This window comes from Watersipora subatra, chromosome 11 (assembly GCF_963576615.1).
Source record: "Watersipora subatra chromosome 11, tzWatSuba1.1, whole genome shotgun sequence".
In the NCBI taxonomy this organism is placed as follows: Eukaryota; Metazoa; Bryozoa; class Gymnolaemata; order Cheilostomatida; family Watersiporidae; genus Watersipora; species Watersipora subatra.
The window spans coordinates 23,908,279-23,932,881 of record NC_088718.1 but is presented as its reverse complement, the minus strand read 5'-3'; the positions used below and the strand labels follow the sequence as shown (position 1 = coordinate 23,932,881).

The window sequence follows — 24,603 nt, the reverse complement described above, 5'->3', positions numbered from 1 at the left end:
CCTACCCTGCTCCTTCCTGCTCCTACACAACCTTCAGCTACTAGCTGTAGTTCAGTGTCAGCATTGGCTATTACATCAATTGACAGTCCTGAAGAAATTAGACCCTATGCTAAAGCTGGCCCTAAAAAGAATGCAGCAATAAATAGAAAGAGGAAGAAAACTGCAATTCTTACTGACACTCCTGTAAAGATGGCTATTGAAGCAGAAGAAAAAGCTAAAGCAGAAAAGAAGAAAAAAACAAAAAAAAAGAGTGCAACTTGATGAAGACACAAGCAGTGATGATGAACCATTAGCTATGCCAATAGTTGCTGATGACAGTGACTGTGAACCTACGAGTCTGGCCAAAGAGTCACCTGATTCATCTTATATTACAGCTAAGGATGTGCCTGTCAACACATATGTGCTAGTAAAAGTTTGTGGGAAAAGAGCTGTGGCCCATTTCGCCGGGATTGTACAAGAACTAAACAACGAAGAGGACGCAATCACAATGCAATTTTGCAAAAAGGACGGCAACCATTTTGTTATTCCAGAAGGCGATCATGTTTCCACAGTAGATATTACAGATGTGGTACTTATCTTACCTTCACCAACCACTAGCGATGGGACATCACGAATGCGCAGCAAGTTGAAATTTGATTTCGACCTGTCTGCATACCTCTAAATAAATTATCGGTGGTTTCCTTTGACACTCTGACAATCTACTTGTATATATACTTTGCAAGAGTGATATCATTGCTTGCAACATAAGACATTTGCAATATTCTTGTTTGTAACTCATTTGTAATTTATCACTGACTGTGTAAAATTAGTTTTAAAATAAATTTTGATAACCAAATGTGTCATTGTATTTAGCGGTCCATTGTACCCCACACCAGGGGCACAGTGCACCGAATGTAGGCTTATACTAAATCATTGGTCAGTTGAAGTAAAGTTATACCAGAGTTTAATTTAGCAGATTATGTGATGGAGAAGTCTTCAAATTATTGGTGGAACTAGTTGTTTTACCTATATTGATAACTAACAATTTCGTATCTTGGAAAAAGTCAAAACCTGTCCACTGTGCCCCCCTTACCCCTACAACTGCCACATACTTTATATCACTCATACATGGATGTTATATCAGAACTGCCACATATTTTATATCGCTCATACATGTACCGTAAAACATCTAATTGAATGCCACCTCACCTCTAATTGAATGCCACCTCTATTTGAATGCCACCTACAAGCCTGACGCCACGACTAGCTATGCTAATGCGTATTATGGGCTTCATCACTCTTTCAGTTTGATTATTTTGTTTAATTACTATTGCTGACGAAAATGAATCAAAAATCAAAATTCCAATTGATCGCCACCCTGGGAGAAAAGTTGAGAAATAGAGTGCTACGCTCCAATTGAACGCCCCCTCCATTTGACTGCCACTTTGACATTATTTGATCATTATGAGCCCATAATATCAACTGATCAGGAGAAAAGCGTCCACAAAATCACATTAATAATAAATTGTTTATATTAATAATAATTAATTCCCTTGTTGTTCAATTCCAAAGCTTTTCATTTTTTTCTGTTCAAGCAGAAAGCACCACCCTAGAAATAATCCATAACGATCTCAGGCTAGTCGTAGTTCTCTGTTTAACGCAGTTTTTCTACTTCGAAGAAGCCTACATATATAAAAAACAGCTTAAATTTACGATGGTAGATGACCTTTCAAAGCAACGCTATAGAAATAATTACTGTCTCAGGCTAATAGTGGTTCCACGTTTAACGCGGTCCGATACTTTGAAGTACATGTACATATATAAAAAATGGTTTAACTTTACGATGGTAGAAAGAACTTTGAAAGCAACCCCATAGAAAAAACTACTAACTGTCTCAGGATGATAGTAGTTCCTTGTTTACGTGGTCCTAATACTTCCAAGGGCATGCATATAAAACCGGTTTGCAAGTTTCAATTCAAAGGTTACGTTTAGCGAGCAAACTTTTACGCGTTGCGAAAAAAGTACAGCAGTGCAGAAGAGTTGAGGCCAGAAGATATTGTGGATTGTATTGGACAACTAGAAGATGTTTGTTCCAATGAAAGCAACAATCAGAACGCAGCTATCCGAGCAAATGTTGGAAATATTGCTGTTTTAAAAACGTTAATTTTTATTTCTGTATGTAATATATGTATGGTTCATTTATGTCACTTGTTCATGAATATATATTTGTATCATTTGATCGATTATTATTGCATAACTTCTAAATATGCAGATTTATAGTATGTTATTTAATAGCATCCTTGGACTATCTTAACACAGCTTATAATGGATCCCGATCGAGTTATGATCGATGCTCATAACTCCACTTATATTGCACATAAAAAACTCGTTTTGGCTGTAAACTGTAGCAAACATATCAGTGCGTGCAACAAGCTTTTATTCAACAATGTTAAATATAGATATAAAATTATAAGGTCTTCAAATTTAGAATGAAATAAAAATTGAAAATGCCAACAAATTGCAAAGAAGGACACCAGCTATAATATCATCGAAGGTCAATTACGGGCAATAGATATCAACTCGTAGAGATATTTCTCAGTTTCTCAATGCATATTTATTTTTAAGAGATCTTTGACAAGTTGGAGGTAAATTAACAGATTTATTGCATCCAAAAGGTTTAATATCCCTTCACCGAAAAAAGAAAGCAAAATTTAGGTGACATTCGCTTCACCCGTAATAGGGCTAAATTTATTTTCCGAAAATTCTGACGAGCCATTTAAAAAATACAACGCCAGCCTCTATTTGAACGCCGCCTCCAATTGACCACCACTATAGAGGAAGGGTTGAAATAGAGCGCCATGGCGTTCAATTAGAGGAATTACGGTATATGCTCTTTAAATATGAGAGTCCTTAATAATCAGTATAGTCAAACCTGGAAACACTATAGACTTAATTAATCTTTTCACATTCGCTAAATTTTTTTAGCACTCAATGCTTACCCTTGTCTAATAATCCATCGTTTTACTATCTAATATTCTTACATGCTGGAGGTACAAACAAATACCACTTTGGGCAAGGAGCGTATTTAGTCGAATTATCATATTTACCTTTACAAGAAATGCTAGGAAACACGCCTAACATATCATTGGGCATGTTACATGGTAGGAGCCACTACTAATATTTAAGTGAACCGGCGGACTAGTAGGTGCATAGAGCTACTCTTCTGTTAATGGTTAGGAAAAATGATAAGTCTATGTTGTAGTAGCGAGCTGCAAAAGTCCTCTATCAATATCCATGATTGAAGCGTGAGATTGCACACTTTCTGGTCAAATACATTCAGCATTAATACACTTCTACTCCTTCTTCAAGAGTCATCATTTTCAGCATCCACGTCTCACATCCATTTACCTTCCTCTACAGACTCATATATGTCAGCAGCTATAACCAAGGTTGGTAACTGTCTCACTGCCTTTACCAGACTGACATGCAAGGCGATTTATTAAAAACATTGCTACTTTCCATAAAATAACGCTGTAAGTACATTAATCCTGGTTAACAACTTGTCTAAAGATCTTACAAAAACATCTAACTATTCCAATACTTGAACAATGTTTGTCTAACATTCAGTTATAATTATGCAATAGTCTATACATATATTTCTCAAAGTTTGTGTGTGCGTGTATATATATGTGCGTCATTCCGGCTATAGCTATTAAAATTTTGATATTAAAATTCTGCATTATGATGGTTCAGAACTCACGAAGATCGGAATCGCAGCTGTGCTACCCAATGCTCTAACCGCGCAACCACGAAAGCTCTCGCGGTACATGGCATATACTACATAAGGTATACAACCTTTTTCCGTTTTCACACAAACAATGACGTTATAATTTAAACTCTATGAACTCTTTTAGCTCGAGAAAACGCGATGATTTTTCATCCTCGCCGTTATCCGTATTAAGGCTAAATTGTTTTCCACGAAACGATATCAGCAATAAATTCTCTCGAAATTAAAATTTGGCAATTGTACTGATTACCACGAAATAACGATTTTTATTGGGTATTTTCAGTTTGTATCAATTGTATCATTACAAAGTCATCTGTTTCGTAGTTTACATACTTGCTATTTATTTCAAATCAACATTTATTTGCTCTCCTAATTTAGTTCCGCCGCTCCAAAAACTTGCTGCTCCACACTACGTTTTCTTAATTTTGTTAATAGCACAATAATTTATGAATGAATGACGTGTTAATTGAAGTTCTATGAAATCTTTTAACTCTATGAAACATGATGCTTTTTCCATCTTCGCTGCACTAGAGCTATTTTGTTTTCCGCAAAACGGTATTAAGATTAATTTTTCTCTAAATCAAAATTTGTCAATTATATCTCAGTTCAGCGTCAACCGTTGTAGTAAAACCGTTCGCAAACAAATTATAAACACTGATAAAATCTTAGAGGTTTACTAAATGCATGAGAAAATTTCTTTTAGGTATGTTTTAGTAAGCTAAATTCACATATAATATGTAAGTTAGATTCAGCGTTTATGTTACACGTCTGTCTTGAAGGTAAGAACTTTGCACGTAGAACATTGTAATGTTGCATTTTTGCAGATAATTTCCACGAAATGCACCAAAGATATTGTAGGTAACTATAGTTATTAAGGTTAACATATTGTTTCATTACTATTTTTAATGCTGATGATTTTTTACAGGCAGTGATTGCATTAGATAATTACTACGGGTTTCTATACCACTCTATAAATCTATATGATATTTGCACCTTATGATGGCAACACTGAAACGAACTAAAATCGTACTATAATCATATACCAAGTAATTTTTCATTGTAATCGTAGCAACACAGACTATATTTAACCATTGCTTGCTAATGATTTCACATTTACATTTAAACACATTTACAGTTTTACTTTTCTTCATAATTTATTTCAACAAAACACTTTCACGACATGAAATTTAAAAGTTGCAGTTGTTTAAAAAAGCTTGAAAACCTTTACAGTTGTTTTCTTTTTCCTCTTAATTCATTTGAATTGCTTAAAAATATTTTCTTGTGATATGAAGTTTAAAAGTTAGAATGGTAAATGTTGTATACGGTATGTTAGATTAAAATAAATTTTCTGTCCAACGACTTTTTTATTACTTTATTAAATAATTGTTCATTGTAATCATAGCTAAACATTATATTTAGCCATTACTTGCTAATGATTTCACATTTACATTTAAACACATTTACGGTTTTATTTTTCTTCATAATTTCTTTCAAAAAAACACTTCTTTCATGATATGAAATTTAAAAGTTGCAGTTGTTTAAAAAAGCTTGAGAACCTTTGCAATTGTTTTCTTTTTCCATTAATTCATTTGAAGTGCTTGAAATTTTTTTTCATGATATGAAGTTTAAAAGTTAGAATATTACATGTTGTATACGGTATGTTAAATAGAACTAGATTTCCTGTCCAAAGACCTTTTTATTACCCGGGCAACGCCGGGTAGTACAGCTAGTTCAGTAATGATTATGCAATAGTCTATACATATATTTCTCATTAACCGGGTCATTCCGGTTAGAGCTATTAAAATCTTAGAATAAAGAACCTTACCGACAAACATTTGATCTCGGGCCCTCTCGATCACCAGTCCAACACCATACCAATTAGGCCACAGAGATCAATTTATTCACAAGCCGATATATGTCCCTATATGGGAGCAAATCTACGCAGGGTTATTGCGTAACATGAGAGGAATACCTCTCATTAGTAAGCTTACTCAAATTTTCCATTGGTAATGTGCCAGGCTAATCCCAAGTGGCAGGCAACTCTCAATACTTCTCATCATTTATAAGCTGATTTTTAATGGGCAACGCCCGGAAGCACAGCTAGTCATAGATAAATCTGCTGGAATTAGGATGAGACATATTTTACTAGCTGATGTTTAAGCAAATAACCTTAAAGATGGCTAATGGCAGTTGAATAAGACTATATGTTGACTAAAAGAGAGCTATTATAACTGTTAATGGTGAAAGTAGTAACTGTTTCAACAACTCTGCCACATATAGAGTACGCCACACATAGATCACACCGCATATAGAGTACACCACACAGAGTACATCACATATAGAGTACATCACATATAGAGTACACCACATATAGAGTACATCACATATAGAGTACATCATATATAGCGTACACCACATATATAGTACACCACATATAGAGTACACCGCATATAGAGTACACCACATATAGAGTACACCACACAAAGAGTACATCACATATAGAGTACATCACATATAGAGTACATCACATATAGAGTACACCACATATAAAGTACATCACATATAGAGTACACCACATATAGAGTACATCACATATAGAGTACACCACATATAAAGTACACCACATATAGAGTACACCACACAAAGAGTACATCACATATAGAGTACATCACATATAGAGTACATCACATATAGACTACACCACATATAGAGTACATCACATATAGAGTACATTACATATAGAGTACACCGCATATAGAGTACACCACATATAGAGTACACCACATAAAGTGTTGCAACTAACAATCAGGATTTAGTAAAAAGCAGAACTTTTTTCAGCATCTGTTTTATAGTTAAACTAAAATTAGATTTGCTTCCCTTTTTTGCACCATAGTATATAATAGTATATACATAGTATATAATAGTGTATACATAGTCTATCGGAGTCATACTGACTAAACATTCGCATAGCTCGTGTATAAGTTAACTTGGCAATAACTGTGTTTTCACGAGGGTGTTTCTACGTCGGTGTTCATACGCCCATGTTTCTACGTCAGTGTTCGTGTGCCGGTGTTCTTACACCTGTGTTTCTACGTCGGTGTTCTTACATTGGTGTTCCGACATCGGTCCGCCTACATTGGTGTTCTGCCTGTTGGTCCATGGCACTTCATGAGATTGAGACGCTATTATAAGGATTGAAGAAAGGTTGAAGTAATAATAATTGCAGCAGCTTAGTAACGCAGACTGTAAATGCCCACTCCTACTTCGCTTTTCATATTTTTGGTCTCATCATTTGTAGAAAAATTTTGTAATGGGAAACCTCTAATTGAAATACCTGCTGCTTTGCGATCTCACGACTATAGCTTTACAGCGGAATTGCATTGATACTTCAAGACATCTTTTTCATGCAAAATAATTTTTTGACAAGCTCATTCTGGGAAATTGTTTCACAAAGATAGCATGAATCCAATGGTTACCTTTTTTGCCGGCTCAATGCTAGTTGATGGCTAATTATCCGACAGTCGATCAATGGATAGCGGTTCGATGACAAGATTGGAGGAAGACATTGGATATGAAAATTAGCAAACCTCTATGTCTATTAACAAAACTATTACTCAACAAAAACCAGTTATCCCCCATATTTGCTTTAACAATAGCAGCACTACCGCTGTCGCATGTCATTTAAAAGTTCTGATGTGATCTGTTGAGGAAATCAAAAGTTTGTAACTGATTAGTCTTCCTGATATATGAATAAGCAAAGAAATCAAGAGAGAATCACACAGCGATACAATATCTTTACAGACTCTATGACGTTATATGGCATTGTATAAATCAGACAATTTAACGATGTTGGCTAGCGAGGAGACGGCTGGGAACTGAGGCATGAAATCATATCTCATCCAATAAAATGCAGAAAATGAGAAGCTTGGCAATTGTCATTTTGTAAAATCAATAATTGCTAGTTGGTAAACAAGAAGGATAGCTGAGACATCAATTAAATATACAAACATAAAGACCTTTATATCTCTTTATAAAGGTCTTTATAAAGATATAAAGGTAGGGGAAGGTGGGGCTAGTTGAGACAAAAATCAGTTTTTTTGCAATAACCTTTAAGCCACTGCGAATGAAGATTATTAGATGTGTGCAAAATAACATGCCACATGTTGCTCAAATTGTTCATTGGTCAATTTGGTATATGACCAAAAAATTTAATTTCTGTGGGCATTTTAGTGGAGGACTACTAGCTGTCTCAACTTGCCCCGGAGTGGGGTAAGTGGAGACAGACACTGGGGCTAGATGAGACAATATAAAGTATCATGAAGAAAACAATTAAATTTGACCATATATTTGGAACTAAAATATTACCACCTACATATTATTTATATTAGACTCAAATAATATGCAAATACAATTTTGTATACTGTCACATCTATGTGTGTGATACATATAAACACTTTATTCTTTAACCATGTCCATATCTACTTCAAAGAGAAGTTTGTCTCGGGGACGACAAGTACCCGGGCAAGGTCGAGGTGGTGGCAATATGAGCTTAATGGCACTAATGTCAATGACGTTGATGTCCTGCTCCTCTGGCCATATGAATCCTATACCTAATCTTTTGAGAAAAGTGACATTCGTCACATCTTCGGGGGTAGAAGTGCTTAGTATCCTTCCAACATAGTATTTTTTCACTTTTCTGCTCAGATATTCTGCAACCACATAAGCCCCCTCTATTAACAACTCTTTCTCCAACTGCATTTCCTCAGCTTCAGAAGCACATGATGAAGAGTCATCGAGAGGAACTGGCTCGTCATCTGATGATTCGGAACTGCTTACAGCCACTCTTTGTCGCTTTTTTGACTATTTGACGATTTTTTTCCTTAGCCAAACTCTTGTTGGATTCTCTCTTTTATCGGTGTGTTGGGCAGCACCGACGTCTCACCGCTTTTCCTTTCTCTTTGCCCTTTTCTTGATGCTGTCTTGGGGTAAGGCCTTATCACTTCCGGTGTTACTTTAGATATTGGCAGTGGCTGATCCGAAGTAAGCAGTAAAGTGGAAACTACACTTCCACTGGCAGATGTAGGGGTGCAAGCATCACACATAACTGGAGCTGGACGATCGGTGACAGTGGTTGGCATAAAATCAGCATCTGTGAATTTCTTGGGGTCACAAGGAAAGATTCCTGTCGCTCTAAATCCAGAGATAATATTTTCAGGTGTCTGGAATTGGTGCGGAGCTTTGGCAGCAAGGCCAGCTATCTGGTATAGGCTGGTTGTCTTTCGGGCATTGTCCAACATCCAACCATTGCGGGCGGAAGAGTAATACCTAAAATTAAGACAACATTGTGTCTAAAATGCATCATAACTGAATCTGATACCGTCAATAAATGTTGGCTCTATGATATAGTTATATACTTTAGTTTAGTTTCAATAGGCCTACTTTTTCATAAGTTCATAGATTCATCTAATGGTTGAAGATGGTTGATTACATGTGGCAGAAATATGAGAAGCACCACGTTTTTTTTCTTTTGCCATTTCAAATGCGTCGCAGGACAAATGGCTTTGGTGGTTATCTAAAATCAACAACGCTGGTGATTCCTTAAATCGTTTGCTGAAGCTGATGAAATGTGCCATTCACTTATTGAAGTTTGAAGCTGTCATTCAGCCACTCTCATGAACTAGCCCTAGACTGCCTGGTGGAGAATTGGTCATATATGACTTCAGATTACGCTCAGTTTTGCGTGGCCAGATAAATGTAGGTGCAATTGAATTGCCATCAGCGCTTATGCAACAAACAAGGGTGACTAAGATGCCTCTTTCTCCAGAAGTAACCTGACCAACTTGCTTCATAGCTCTAAGGGCAATAACTTTAGGCGGTACATGAACTGTAGTTAAGCCAGTTTCGTTCATTTTGTAGATTCTGTTAGCAGTGAAATTGTTCTTGCCATGGATTTCTTTGAGATTTTCAAAGAACTTGCCAACTGCATGTTTGTTAAATGCTGTAGATCAAGCAAGGCTAGTTGCCTCCGGTTTCCTGAGAGATAATGCCGAATTCCGTTCCATGAACTTCAAAAACCAACCTTTTTCTACAATTTTCTTTCTTTCCAGGACTGTGGGACACTGATATTTTTAGCAGATGCAAATGAATATGCAAGGCGCCTTGCTTTTTCCATTGCCAATCCATGATTCATGTGAGCAGACGTTATCCAATAATCGGCGAGCTTTGCCTCTGACACAGCGTCAAAAACCTGGTGTGAAGCAACGTAGCCTATATGCTTTCCTTTACAAAATCCAGACAAAGCGGATTTCTTAACACCTGCATTCCTTTCTGCCTCTCAAGCTAAAATTGTCCGCAGTCATCAAGTGAGCAGCGTACTGAAGCTTTTCATTCGAATTTTTGTTATCTCTGTCAGTCTTCCTCTAGTAGCTTCGCACCATGTTTTCTGCTGATCTGCAATCAACTCGTTTGACATCTACACTTAGGCCCGCCTACATAACATTTACATTACAGTTAAGAGATAATACTACATAGAATATGATTGCAGTCAAATGGTACATTACACTAGCAAGTCAATTATACATGGTTTTGAACTAGGGGCAAGTTGAGACAGTGTCTCAACTTGCCCCACAGACACTGTCTCAACTAGCCCCCTCACTTCTTTTGAAGATTAAATAGCTCCAATTTAAAAATGCTTTTTCATTTAAATCTATAAATTTGGTGACTTATAGTGACCATCCAAAACTAAAATGTGGCCAAGTTTCAGCTTTGTGATTTAAACTACTTTCTCAGGATTAAAAAATATCTGTCAATGGAAATATTTAGAAAAATTGCTCAAAATTTGAAAATTTATTCTTACCTGAAGTAAAGTTATCCAATGTCTCTGTATCCAACATGGATGACACCAACAAGAAGTGCCTTTTATTGAGTAAAAAGGGCAACTCTCTAATATGAAGCAAACTAGAAATTATGGGACTGTCTCAACTTACCCCACCTTCCACTATTTATAGAGATATAAAGGTCTTTATAGCGATATAAAGGTATTTATAGAGATATAGAGGTCTTTATAGCGATATAAAGGTCTTTATAGAGATAAAAAAAAAGGTCTTTATAGCAATATAACGGTCTTTATAGCGATATAAAGGTCTTGTTGACAAATAGTGAGATTCCTGAGAATTAGCCTTTTGGAGACTATATACACCTTGGGTGGTTTATATACACCTTGGGTGCTTTATACCCATTTGGGCACCTCATATACACCTTTGATAGTTTTTATACACCTTGGAGGTTTTATATACACCATGGGTGCTTTATATACACCTTAAGGCTTTTATATAAACATTGGGTTCTTTATATAAACGTTGGGTTCTTTATATAAACGTTGGGGAATTTATTTACACTTTGGGTACTTTATATACTCCTTGGGCACTTTATATACTCCTTGGGCACTTTTTATACATTTTAGGTGATTTTTAATAAGTAGTCTTGAGACAGATTCAGTTGTCGCCAATATATTAATTTGAACATGGGCAACGACGTTACAGTGCTGTAAGTGATTTAAAACTTATCCAAAACTTTCTGTTAAGGTGAAAATACACTAAGCGATATTAAGAGCTAATCTGCGGTAGAACTCGCTCAGCGAGCTCGTGCAGAGCGATAACACTAAACATTCTCATCACAACTTTATCGCTAGCGAGATGCATTTTGATTGGTTGGTTTGTCCAGAATGTAATTTTATGGCAGGTAGTTATTCTTATTGATGTTCACCAACGTACAGCAGCAACATTTTGCTATTTTGTTACGATTGAAACGGTACAGAATCATCAGAACAAACACTGAATTGTTTATAAATTTAATGAAAGCACTTCCAGTCCTGTACGACATAACACACAGAAATTACAAAAAATCTTAGTTAAAAACCAACATTTGAAGTCAATCATTGCGCAGGTTGACCATCTTGAGAATGATGTAAATATTTAATATATTAACTATAAAAAACTACTATAAAATAAACTACATATAAAAATCCTAAAATATTACAGTTAAAAATACAAGAATCGTTTTTTCTTATGTCTTATAGTGAGTGTACAATCCCTGAAAGTGAGATAGGCATAACAAAAGTGGAAGATGTTTACGTCGTTGCCTAGACGCGCCATATTGACTTACACAAATTTATTAACAACTCCGAAGAGACTAATGATACGGAACTTTATTGGCCATTTGTGAGCGGGCCACTATATCATTTGCTGGCGAATCGCTCAAGTGTGTTTAGGCACACTTATCGATAGGCGATATCTCAACCCTCCTCATGACGCACGCGATAAAATCGTAGTGTTTGGACCTTTAGAGTTGATAAAAAGCTGGCAATAAGAAATGTCAACGAATGACACAACAACAATTAAAAATCTCAGTTACTATATATGGATATATATATATATGTGTGTATTTACCGTAAAACATCTAATTGAATGGCATGACGCTTTATTTTTCAATCTTTAGAACAGAAGCTGGGGGTGTATTTTTCAAATGGCTCGTCAGAATTTCAGGAAGATAAATTCAGCCCTTTTACGGGCGTAGCGAATGTGGCCTATATTTTGCCCTCTGCTTCCGATGGAGCGATATAAAACCTTTTGGATGTAATAAACCTGCTAACTTACCTCCAACTTGTCAAAGCTTTCTAAATAAATATGCATTGAGAAACCAAGAAATCTACCAATTGATTATCTATTGCCTGCAATTAACTTAGGATGATATTATAGCCTGTGTTATGCTTGCAATTTGTTCGAGCTTTCAACTTTTACTTCATTCAAAATTTGAAGACATTTTTAATATAGATATCCTTATTTAACAATGTTGGGTGAAAGCTCATTGCACTCATCGATATGTTTGCTATAGTTTGTAGCCAAAATGAGCTTTTTATGTGCAATAGAAAAGGAGTTACGTGTGTCGATGAATTGTAACATCGGATTACCGCAATGATGCTATTAAATAATATACTATAAATATGCAAATTTATAAATTATATAAGGGTAATCTATAAGGCACTAAGTTAAAAAGCGTCGAATAATACGAAACTGTGCCGTTCTGCACTGTTCCATTTTAAACAGCAAACTTACTGCCGCGTTAAAACGCACAATCCTTAGTTCTGCGGCCTATACAAAGGTGCAGCTCATGTATTGTTTTATTATCGTTTTTTGGAAAATAAAGCAGATATGGCTTATATAGAGGTGCGGTTTATAGTCCAAAAAGTACGGTAGTCCCAAACTGAAAAATATTTTGTACCAGTGAACTGGACCTGAGGAATCTAATGATGTTTGTTCCACTGCATTTATTTTCACATCACTATATTTTCGCACTCATCAGAGCTGCGAAATTAAGTTGCAGCGAAATTTTACTTTGTATGTTACTCACGAAACTAAATACTAGCGAAATATAAGTGTCCTAGGGTAGCACAAAAGCAATGCGTAGAAGTTTTACTCACTAAACGTAACCTTTGTACCACTGCAAATGTAAACTGACTTTTACATGCATGTACTTCAAAGTGTCAAGATCAGGTTAAACAAGGAACTACTATTAGCCTGAGACAGTTATTAATTATTTCTATGGTGTTGCTTTCAAAGTTTTAACGAAAAACAAGTTAAAAACTTTGGAGTTGGACAATGAGAGAATTGGTTGTTATTGATGTAAACGATTTATTATTAATACGACTTTGTGGACACTTTTCTACTGATCCCTTGCTATTATGGGTTGATAAAATCAAAGATTGTCAAAGTGGTGTTCAAATGGAGGTGGTGTTCAAATAGAGGTTTTACAGTATATGTATATATATATATATACAAATATATATGTTATACATATATATAATATATATACAAATATATAATATAACAAAATGTCTGCTCTAGTTTAGTGTTTACTAGATTTTACATAGATTGTATTATTCCTACGAGATCAGCCTCCGAGAACAGGTTCTTCTAATGGTGAAGTCTAACACTTTCAGTTCCAAACAACTTCAACGAAATCTATTGCGGCATTCAACAGATCATTTTATGCATGCCATATTACTTTTCGACAAGCACAAACATGTACCTGATGTTTTAATACGCACAAAAATGTGAATGTACCCGTTATTTTGTTAAACACAAACATGCGCCAGCTGTTGTGGCAAACACAAACATATATCCTACTCATTTTGTCAAGCAAACAGATTAAAAAAATTCTCTTAAATGGTTGACGTCAAAAGTGAGAAAAGAGCACTCGATCAAAAGTTTCCAAAGTATATCATTTTTACTCCGGGCTTCTTTTCACACTATTCAGAGATAGTACGATTAAAATAAAGATGCTGAACTAGGAACTAAAGCAAGGAGTCTATTTAAATGCATGTCAGGTCTTAGTTGAGATTTTAAGTGCCATTTTTGAGAATGATTATGTGATGCTTGTGGGGCAATGGCAATATAAGTTGATATGGAGTAATGGTAAAACATGACAACGTGACAGTTCACTGCAACTCATACACCTATAGCTTAGAACTGCGATAGCTGGTGTAACCATTATTTCTTGTTTATTTGCTTGGATATAAATAGGACACCTTTGTGTAAACATTGAGCACTTGAGATCTCAAGTAGTATGGCATCCGCAGGAGTAACTCCCTAATCAGACTATGAAATCCTAGATGTTAAGATCTAAACTAAAACATTAGACTAACTATTTTACGGGGATCTCAACGATCGTGCCTTTCCACAAACACACCAAACATTACCGTAGTTGTTACCGTAACAACATAAACAAATAAGTCATAATCCTCCAGCTCAAGCGTTTACCATGCTGTGAGAAAAACAGCTGATACTCTTAACTATAATGAGGCAAATACATTAGGTTTATGTTCGAAACTATACGAACTCCGTACCACGGTAATGATGTGACACGGACTGACAGTTAGAGTGCAGTGCCCCACCACTAGTTAACAAGTTTTAATTTGGACAAAGGACAAAATAAACAATGACAAATATTGGAACTCGGATAAGCATTAGCCGCATATTGCTCTCAAAATTAAATTATTCTTATTTTTAAAAGAACAAGTCCTGCAAATAATTGCAAAATTCAAAGGTTCAACAATCAGCATTAATGAAAAAGATATCTTGGTTAGAAAAGTAAATGTCACAATGTAACAATTATACTTTAGGTAAAATGCGATGTTTGACATATTTCTGTTTTTTACACAGAAAACAATATTAACGGAGCAAGCAAAGGCCAGAAACAAGCTGACACAAATACAAATCCTAAAGTAGCCCGAAATTACTTCTGAAAGGTTCATGCAAATTTGGTAAGGCTTTGTGTCTGTCATCAGGTTGAAGTTTGTACATATTTCAATGATACTGGCTCAGTGTATGTTTTCCCACATTTCATGCTACTGCACACATTATGGAACTAACAAGTAGGCTAACTGCCTTATTGTATGCTGTATCAAAGCAAACTCTAGGAAACTGGGTGCACTGACGGTAGTGGGCCTATCCGCTGCACCCCACCAACACACAACAGGTTCAAGTATGAAGGTAAGTACAAGAATGGTAGACAGCAAGGACGTAAGTACATAGGAGGTAAGTACAGGAATGGTAGACACCAAGGAGGTAAGTACATAGGAGGTAAGTACAGAAAAGAAAGACACAAAGGATGTAAAAGAGAATCTGGAGTTGCCTACCTTGCTGATTTTAGTCATCTTCAGCTCAGACTGAAGTCTTTTTAGTGTCTCATCGTCATGTCCTCCGCTGACCTTGGTCACAGTGCACCAACGCTTTGTCGACGGATTGTAGCAGCCCATCAGAAAAACAGACATCATACCTCCTGCAGTAAAGAAAATGTACACTAGCAGTTTATAACCCCAATATGGTTTACACATGTACACCAACAGTATAAAACGATGATATGGTCTACACATGTACACCAACAGTACATAACAATGATATGGTTTACACATGTACACCAACAGTATATAACCATGTCTCAAGTAGTCACAAGACTCCTCGTCACATGGAAACATTAAAAGTGATTGTTAACACATCCAGAGCCAAGAACGTGAGGTACGATGGCATATGTAAAACAGCAGATGTTAATAAGTTGATAAACAACCTGCTGCCCTCTGTCATGCACAGACAGCCGGAGGCATAAGCCGAAATGACAGTTTTATTCCAAAGCGGCTAATAGGAGTAGATTACACTGCTCTCCAATGTGTATCGACAAGAGAGCAACCGCTTACCTTTAGTGCCAGTGCCATAGTAAGCACCAAGAACCACCAAGTCCGCTGTGTCAGCCATGGCTCCATCAGCTAGATAGTCTTTTTTAACCTTGAGCCAGTGCCTTTTGCCTGGCTCATAGATGGTCTACATGAAATAATATTACAAAAAAATTCTAAACCTATAGATTGCTTATGAAAGCAATGATACAAAATTTTAGTTACTAATTGGATTCATAGAGCTACCATTGCATAACAAACACTTCGCTAGTCATCGCTGACCAGCATTTCTAGCAGCCAACAGGGTTAACAGAGTAACGCAGTCACCCAGAACTTTCCATCAAAGTGAATACGCTTCCGCATAACCCTTTAACACTTTGAGTCCAAAACAATGTGAGGAGTTGTTTTCCCCTGATTCTACGCTCAAGTAAACTAGGCTGCGTAGTTTTGCTTTGTTTTTCCATACCTCCAGCTACACGATTACGAAACATTAGTCGCTTTCTCCAAAATACACTGTCAAGTCAATTCCGAAGTTTCAAGTCGATCGGACTGTTAGTCCTTGAAGGATTGCCAAAAGACTGACGGCACTTCTAAGTTCTAACCGACCAAAATATGAAAAATGGCTGCTGGCAGAAAGAACGGATTCGACAGATCCAACCTATGAAAAGCTAAAAAGCTTCTCAGCAACAAGAACTATAAAAAACTATTAAGGCCAGTAAAACTGAAAAGCCCAGTAGAACTATTTGCTTTTAAATCAATAACAACTGTACACACTCTATCAGACTCGGTGTACAGCAGTCATCATGTGTACACACTCTATCAGACTCGGTGTACAGCAGTCATCATGTTCCATGTTGAAAAGACTTACAAAAACTGACTCTATTTGATTTTTGCTCTTCATTGAGTGCTGCAAGCTTGGAACTTCAATATGATATATAGCTGAAAAGAACTGTGCTATTTTCTACGTTCTAATTTCTTTGACAGTGGATGGGAAGTTGTTAGAACTGTCTAGGATGAGGGGACCTGCCTGTACATACAAGACTAGGTGAATGCCCGGCGTTGCACAGGAAATAAAATCATTATCTAATGAATTTGAGTGACCTCCCTGAAAAGTTAGATCTTTACTAAAATCTTTACCAAAACAATACCCGCGTTTTGGGCCAGTTTAACAATCATTACACGTAACTGTCAGTAGTGCTAGTTATTAACCCCAAGCAAGCACTCAAGGCATGAGTATCTTAACCGATGCAATGACTATTTGCCCAATGAATCCATTGTATGCCATGTAGAGTAATGGTGAACTTTGCCGCCTCTAGATCTGGAGGTCCCGAAATCAAATCCGGCGCTGTGCTGATTTTCATAGCTAGAATTTAATTGCTATAACTGGACATATGGTTTAACAAAAAGACAAACACTGAGATTTATACATACATGTAGATTTGGGTTCAAAAATTATATAAAGGACAAGCTAGCGGTTATCTATTACAGACACAGAGAAACTTACAGTAACTCCTTTGAGTACAAGGCCTTCCAGTCCTTCCCGAAAGACTTTCTCTAGCAGATCATTCAAATCTTTGGGAGACTGCAATACAGATAGTTCCATATGTATGTAGTTATATATCATTGAGTGACTCATTTAAGATTATTTAAGGGTTTGCCCTAGCTAAGAACACAAAGTAATAGTATAGTGAGACTAATTTAGTCCAGCCAACGTGGAATAGGAATTGAGGAGAAATATTCAAGTACCTTGCTACAAAATGACTATCTTTTTAAAAAAATAGCACTGCTTTACAATGGACAGCATTGCTGACTTGATGCTTGTAAAGTTACCATAATGCTAGCAACTAAATCCCATCCTTGCGAATAGTTCTACCTACTTGCATTTTCTATTTAATGAATTTAAATAAGTCTTCTATACCCTCATATCAGGTTAGTAGTTAGTTCTCTTCACTGCGCGGCCAGAATGTATACATAACACCACGATGCTACTGGCGGAATGCCTTCATAACGCATGCTAATCATCGCCTGAACTAAAGACCTATCCTGTGTAAGATTGGACTACAACCCAACCTATTATCAAGTATGTACTGCAATTTCGTCTGAATTTCATTTCATTTGCAATTCCATTTTATCTCTAATTATAACGTACACGTATGTTTACTTACCATTTGTGAATGTAACCTGCAACTGCGTAAATTAAGGAGTACGAAGTATGTAATGTAGATAAATGTAGGTGAGAATTTGTGACAGCATAGCAGACTGAGTAGTTTAAATAGGTAGTAGTCTGAGTAGGTAAGTCTAAATAGGTAGTAGTCTAAATAGATAGTAGTCTAAATAGGTAGTAATCTAAATAGGTAGGATTTTAAATAGGTCGTAGTCTAAATAGGTAGTAGTCTAAATAGGTAGTAGTCTAAGTAGGTAGTAGTCTAAATAGGTAGTAGTCTAAATAGGTAGTAGTCTAAATAGGTAGTAGTCTAAGTAGGTAGTAGTCTAAGTAGGTAGTAGTCTAAAAAGGTAGGCATAGAGCAAGTTGAAGTAATGAAAGTATTCATTATTTCTACTGAAACCTGCGCTTGTTGGACAGTCTTATGATAGTTGTAACCCTAGTCCTAGTTTTCACTGACGACATAAAACTTTTGAGATGGCAACACTTTTTATTGAATCCATTATTGGTGAACTCAATTTTAATCTTATATTCGAAGCTCCCAGAAATTTACAGTAACTCCTTTGAGTACAAGGCCTTCCAAACCTTCCATAAAAAACAATGATTTTTTCAAACAATGTTCATTCAGTTCTAACTCGTGTGACTGCTCTTTACTGAGATAATTCGGTTTAATGAAACCATGCCAATCTATGGCAATATTAAATCATTAACTATATCTAGCTTCATATGGCTGTTGACCTTTATTTGCTCTTTGATAACCTGTATACCTTAATGTCATGCTGTTCCGAAAACATCACTCGGTTCGGAATCTCAGTCATGACTTTGCGAAGGAACCTGCGCCTTTCCTTAATCGGCCTGTAAATAAATGTGACATTGACTACTAAGGAGACGGCCTGCTCATCTCGTTAGTTAACCATTTAACCCAATGCAATGCTTCAACATGCAAAAGTTTTCCCTCAGTTGAAAATAAGGAGCCCTTGAAATTTGACTAAGGCATAGAGAGCTTACATCTGGTCATAAATAACATCTTCGCTTTAGTTTAGGAACTAGAAGGTGATACTGAGAAGATATGGAGCACTATTTAATGAATTCTACCGTACATCCATTATTGACGCAGTTCAACAACTATGTAAAAGGTTGGCTGTATAACTTTGAGTAAAGTGTTTAGCTTAAGGTTTGTGCCAACATATCGCAATGCAAACTAAAAAAACAAAACTGGCTAAATAGACGAAGATAGGGGCACAGTCTAAGAACCTTTAAACGTTAAAACTTCAAACAGTAAGATAGAGAGGACAACTCACTCATTCATCAAATTTCTGTCATTGTAGTAAAGGCAGTCAAATATGTAAAGACAGACCTGGGCATCCGTGAAAGCAGCTTTCTACAACATAACCCACCTCGATAAACAGGCTTATTTGACCTTCACCAAAGGCTTTTGCAGATAAATATAAACGGAGCCATCATTGTAGGTATCAGCAGGTACTTCCAAAGCTTGGCACAGGTATATTTGCAAACGTAACCAATATTCATAGAAATACAAAGATCTGGAGGCAATAATAGTTACTACAAATGTGTCCTGTACATGTACTACAAATACATTTTGTACATGTACTACAAATATGTTCTGTACATGTACTACAAATATGTCCTGTACATGTATTACAAATATGTTCTGTACATGTACTACAAATATGTTCTGTACATGTACTACAAATATGTCCTGTACATGTACTACAAATATGTTCTGTACATGTACTACAAATATGTTCTGTACATGTACTATAAACATGTTCTGTACATGTACTACAAATATGTTCTGTACATGTACTACAAATATGTTCTGTACATGTACTATAAAAATGTTCTGTACATGTACTACAAGTATGTTCTGTACATGCACTACAAAATATCTCCATGTTTTAATATTTCTCTGATTTTATTCAGCTTTTAAATAGAGACACTACCGAAAGTCTAACAGTTCCTAGTAAAAGAAAACCAATTTATAATATATTTTTAATTAGTAACAAATTTTAAAGAAATAATTACTCCTGACTGTATGCGGCATAGCAGCCACAAAAAGCCTGTGCACTTACAGACATGCCTTCAAATTGGCCTAAGGCTTACTTTATGCACCCCGAGAGTGCCAAATGGCAATGGTTTGCTTGTCTTTGTGTCAACCAATAGAACTTCTGAATCCAATATGAGGCTATCACCCCCTGGGAATGCCAATGGAATGTAGTCTTTAAAATGGGAAACCTGTAAATACATGGACATATAATCTACTATATAAATGACAATCATTGTCTGTGTGTGTGTGTAATTGTGTGTCCGCCTTATAGAGTACCGTACTTTTCGGACTATTAGCCGCTACTAGGTATCTAGGGCGCATTAACGGGAATCTCCGGTTAGTGCGCCTCTATACATAACCTATTCATCGTTTTTACACAAAAATTACGTGATCGCTGGTTAGCGCGCCTCTTTACAGTGCCCGACAGCACTGTTCTGTTTTAAACAGCAAAGTTGCTGCCGTGTTAAAAAGCACCGTCCTGAGTTCTGCGGCACATACAAAGGTGTCTATACAGCTATACAAATGTACTACTCATTAAATAAAATAAATTAATGAGTAGTAATTTACATGCAATGAATATTTACTGCCAACGTGTACCGAGAAGATCACGTAAACGTTTGTTTTTTGCGGTCATTGGAAAAAACGCAGTTCTCACCTACTAAATTTCCACATCAAAAAGGTAAGCACTTCTTATTCAATGTTGTATTGTCTATGAATTGCCACACTTCCAATACATCACCCTTTCACTTGCTTCCACGCACAAATTTAGCTATCGGCTTACTGCCAGCCATTTTGCCGATATTGTTTCATGATATTTTTTCAATTTGAAACTCCATCTAGAACATTTGTTTTGGTTATATATTTCATTTTACCAACATGTTAACAAACACTGCTATGCAAAAAAATTAATTGTATCTACACTTTGTGCATTTTAATTATCTGTGTAATCACAAAAATCTGAATCGGCTATAATGTCATCAACATAAGTAATTGTTATCTAACTCGGTGGGGTCTCCAAAACTTACACAAAAAATGGTTGTTTTTAAGTTGGAAATTCTCAAACAAAGATTTAAAATTAAATTTTAGGCTAATTTTATAGAGAAATCTTTGGACAACACTGTCACTACTATAAATGTCTTAAAGATTGCTGGCTATGTTATCAACGAATAATAAAATTCAGTTACTAGCAATTGCTGGGAAAGTCGCAAAAATGTGTCTACAGCGGTCGACCATAGAAAACACATAAATGAGTCTACTTCAGTGAAAGGGTTGAAAACGTTGGATTTGCCACTGTCTGTGATAGTAAACATGTTCATTTCCTTTCGCCGCTGAGTTACTTTTACTTTTTTCCAGCTACGAGTACTACAGAACTACAGCTACTACAGAACTTGCACGAGTACTGCTAATGCGTTTTACCTACTAAATTTCTACATCGAAAATGTTAGTACTTCTTATTCAATGTTGTATTGCCTATGAATTGCCACACCTCCACTACATAACCCTTTCACTTCCGTCCATGTACAAATTTAGCTATCGGCCTACTGCCAGCCATTTTGCCGATATTGCTTCATGATATCTTTTCAATTTGAAACTCCATCTAGAATGTTTGTTTTGGTTATATAATATATTTTGCCAACATGCTAACAAACACTGCTATAAAAAAACATCATTGTATCTATACTTTGTGCATAGCCTCACATACTAAAGCGATGTGAGGCTACGAAGCTAAAACGATCCTCTACAATGTTCCTTATTCTTACAAAACCAATACTTTCACCACCATCAGAGTCAGTGCTGCTATTGCTATTTTAATTATCTGTGTAATCACAAAAATCTAAATCTGAATCAGCTATAATGTCATCAACATAAGTAATTGTTTTCTAACTCGGTGGCGTTTTCAAAACTTACACAAAAAATGGCTGTTTTCAAGTTAGAAATTCTCAAACAAAGATTTAAAATTAAATTTTATGCTAATTTTATAGAGAAATCTTTGGAAAACACTGTCACTACCATAAAAGTCTTAAAGATCGTTGGTTATGTTATCAACGAATAATAAAATTCAGTTACTAGCAATTGCTGGGAAAGTCTCAAAAACGTGTCTACGGCGGTCGACCATAGAAAACACATGAGTCTACTTCAGTGAAATGGTTGAAAACATTGGATTTTCCATTGTTTGTGATAGTAAACATGTTCATTTCCTTCCGCAGCTGAGTTACTTTTACTTTTTTTTTCAGCTACGAGTACTACAGAACTACAGCTACTACAGAACTTGCACAGGTACTGATACTGCGTTTTACCTACTAAATTTCCACATCAAAAAGGTAAGTGTTTCTTATTCAATGTTCTATTGTGTATGAATTGCCACACCTCCACTACTTAAAACGTTGGATTTGCAACCGTTCGTGATAGTAAGCATGTTCGTTTCCTTCCGCAGCTGAATTACTTTTACTTTTTTTCCAGCTACGAGTACCACAGAACTACAGAACTTGCACGGGCACTGCGAGCGTTGCGATAGGCGACAGTGAGAAGAAAGCGAGCAGCGTATATTACAAAAAAGCACACCATCTCCTTCGCTTTTAAAAACGCTTGAAGCAATACAACGCCTCCCAAAAAGCCTACTGCCCAAATGCAAGAACAGATTGATTCCTGTAGAGAAAGAGACGAATTCGCAAAGCAGCGGCTAGACGAGCAGAAATTGCAGAGCAAACACAGCTACGCCCACAACGAAACAGAACTGCTACTGCAGCTGCTAGAAGTGCAGAAACTGCAGAGCAAACACAGCTACGCCTACAACGAAACAGAATAGCGGCTGCTGGAAGAGCAGAAACCGCTGAACAAACACAGGTACGATGAGAGCAGGCCAGAATAGATGCTGCAGCTGCTAGAAGTGCAAAGACTGCTGAGCTGACCCAGCAGCGACTCAAATGGCTCAGAGCAGCCGCTACAGTGGCCAGATGTGCAGAAACCTCCGAGCAGATGCAGCGGCGACAAGAACATGATGCACTAGCTACAACAGCTGCTCGACGAGCTGAATTTTCAGAGCAGATGAAACGGTGACAACAGCAAGATGCACTAACTACAGCAGCCGCTACCAGGCGCCGTGTATGGGCAGGAAACTTCGCACTTGACTACAGTCCTGCAACACAAAATAGGGCCAAATTTTTCTATGGGACGAATGTCCAAAAATGCTCCAGATGTAATGCCTTACGTTGGAAAGGCGAGAGGCCATATATGTAGTTTATATAGTAGATTTTACTGATAATAAAATTTATCAACACAACCACATTACTGCTGCACAGTTTGTATATACCATGTCAAAACACAGGTTATAGACGAAGAACTGGTGAGTCATGATTAGTGTTTTAAGCATGTAGAAGTCTCAATTCAATAAATGCTGGCGATAGCTTAGCAGTGCAAAAGCAAAATATTTTCTAGAATTTCTTAAAATATGTAAAACTTTTCAATACTGCCAGTTTGAAGAACTTCAGTTTGCCTAGCAATGTCAATTTCATTATCAGTTCTGTGTACAAAATTAGGACACCTCCGATTTGAGTGGTTCGAGACTGATGCATTGTAGACTAGCTGTAGAACACATTGCATATTTCCATTGGTCTCTCCAACATTATTGACATGTGTGACTGCATATGTGTATGCAGTCTGATCAGCACAAAAACTTCAGTAGATTGCATATTTGGAGTTGTTTTACAGTATGAAAGACAACTCTCAATAAAACTATTGCTTTACGTAAATCTGTTCCCGAACACGGGAACATTATGTAAACAGCAATCGTTGTCTCTCTGTGTGTGTGTGTGTGTGTGTGTGTGTGTGCGCGCGCGCGCGCGCGCGCGCGCCTTATAGAGTACCGCACTTTTCGGACTATTAGCCGCTACTTTTTTCTGATGGTTTGTGAGCCATGCGGCTTATATAAGGGTGCGGCTATTCTAGGGTTGGCAAAAATATCGATATTTTTAAAAATATCATATCACTGATATATATATATCAGGATATTTATTGATATTTTTAATATTTATGATATTTTTGAAACAAATGACATTTTTGAAAAAAAAAAAGTTGAAGCTAGGTTGAACTTGTATGGTGTTTACATTGTGATTGATGTATTTTATAGGTTGTATGGGACCTGTCAGCAATGTTTAATACCAAAAACTTGAATTATTGTAAGCCTAGTATAATAATGATATTTATAAATATGAAAATGTTCGTCAAACATTGTATTGGAAATCATGACATGAATGCAAAGTGCAAACAATATAGTGCAAATAGTAAATACACACTATGATTGTTTATGCATGTTTTAATGTCCTACTCTTGTCTAGCTTAGGTATTTGTAAACAAACAGCAGCTTGCCAGCCTTCACTACA

At 36.4% G+C, this 24,603-nt stretch overlaps 1 protein-coding gene across 1 annotated transcript in view; it reads right to left on the bottom strand.

Moving 5' to 3' along the window:
- LOC137408884 (DNA ligase 3-like) overlaps positions 1-24,603 on the bottom strand; it is a 70,832-nt gene that overhangs the window by 22,682 nt on the left and 23,547 nt on the right. The window contains exons 10-16 of the mRNA XM_068095491.1: positions 22,730-22,764; positions 20,281-20,435; positions 19,458-19,537; positions 18,924-19,011; positions 17,497-17,574; positions 16,017-16,140; positions 15,462-15,604 (exon numbers count right to left, since the gene is read on the bottom strand). Coding sequence (XP_067951592.1) covers positions 15,462-15,604; positions 16,017-16,140; positions 17,497-17,574; positions 18,924-19,011; positions 19,458-19,537; positions 20,281-20,435; positions 22,730-22,764 — 703 coding nt within the window. The remainder of the gene's footprint in view (positions 1-15,461; positions 15,605-16,016; positions 16,141-17,496; positions 17,575-18,923; positions 19,012-19,457; positions 19,538-20,280; positions 20,436-22,729; positions 22,765-24,603) is intronic.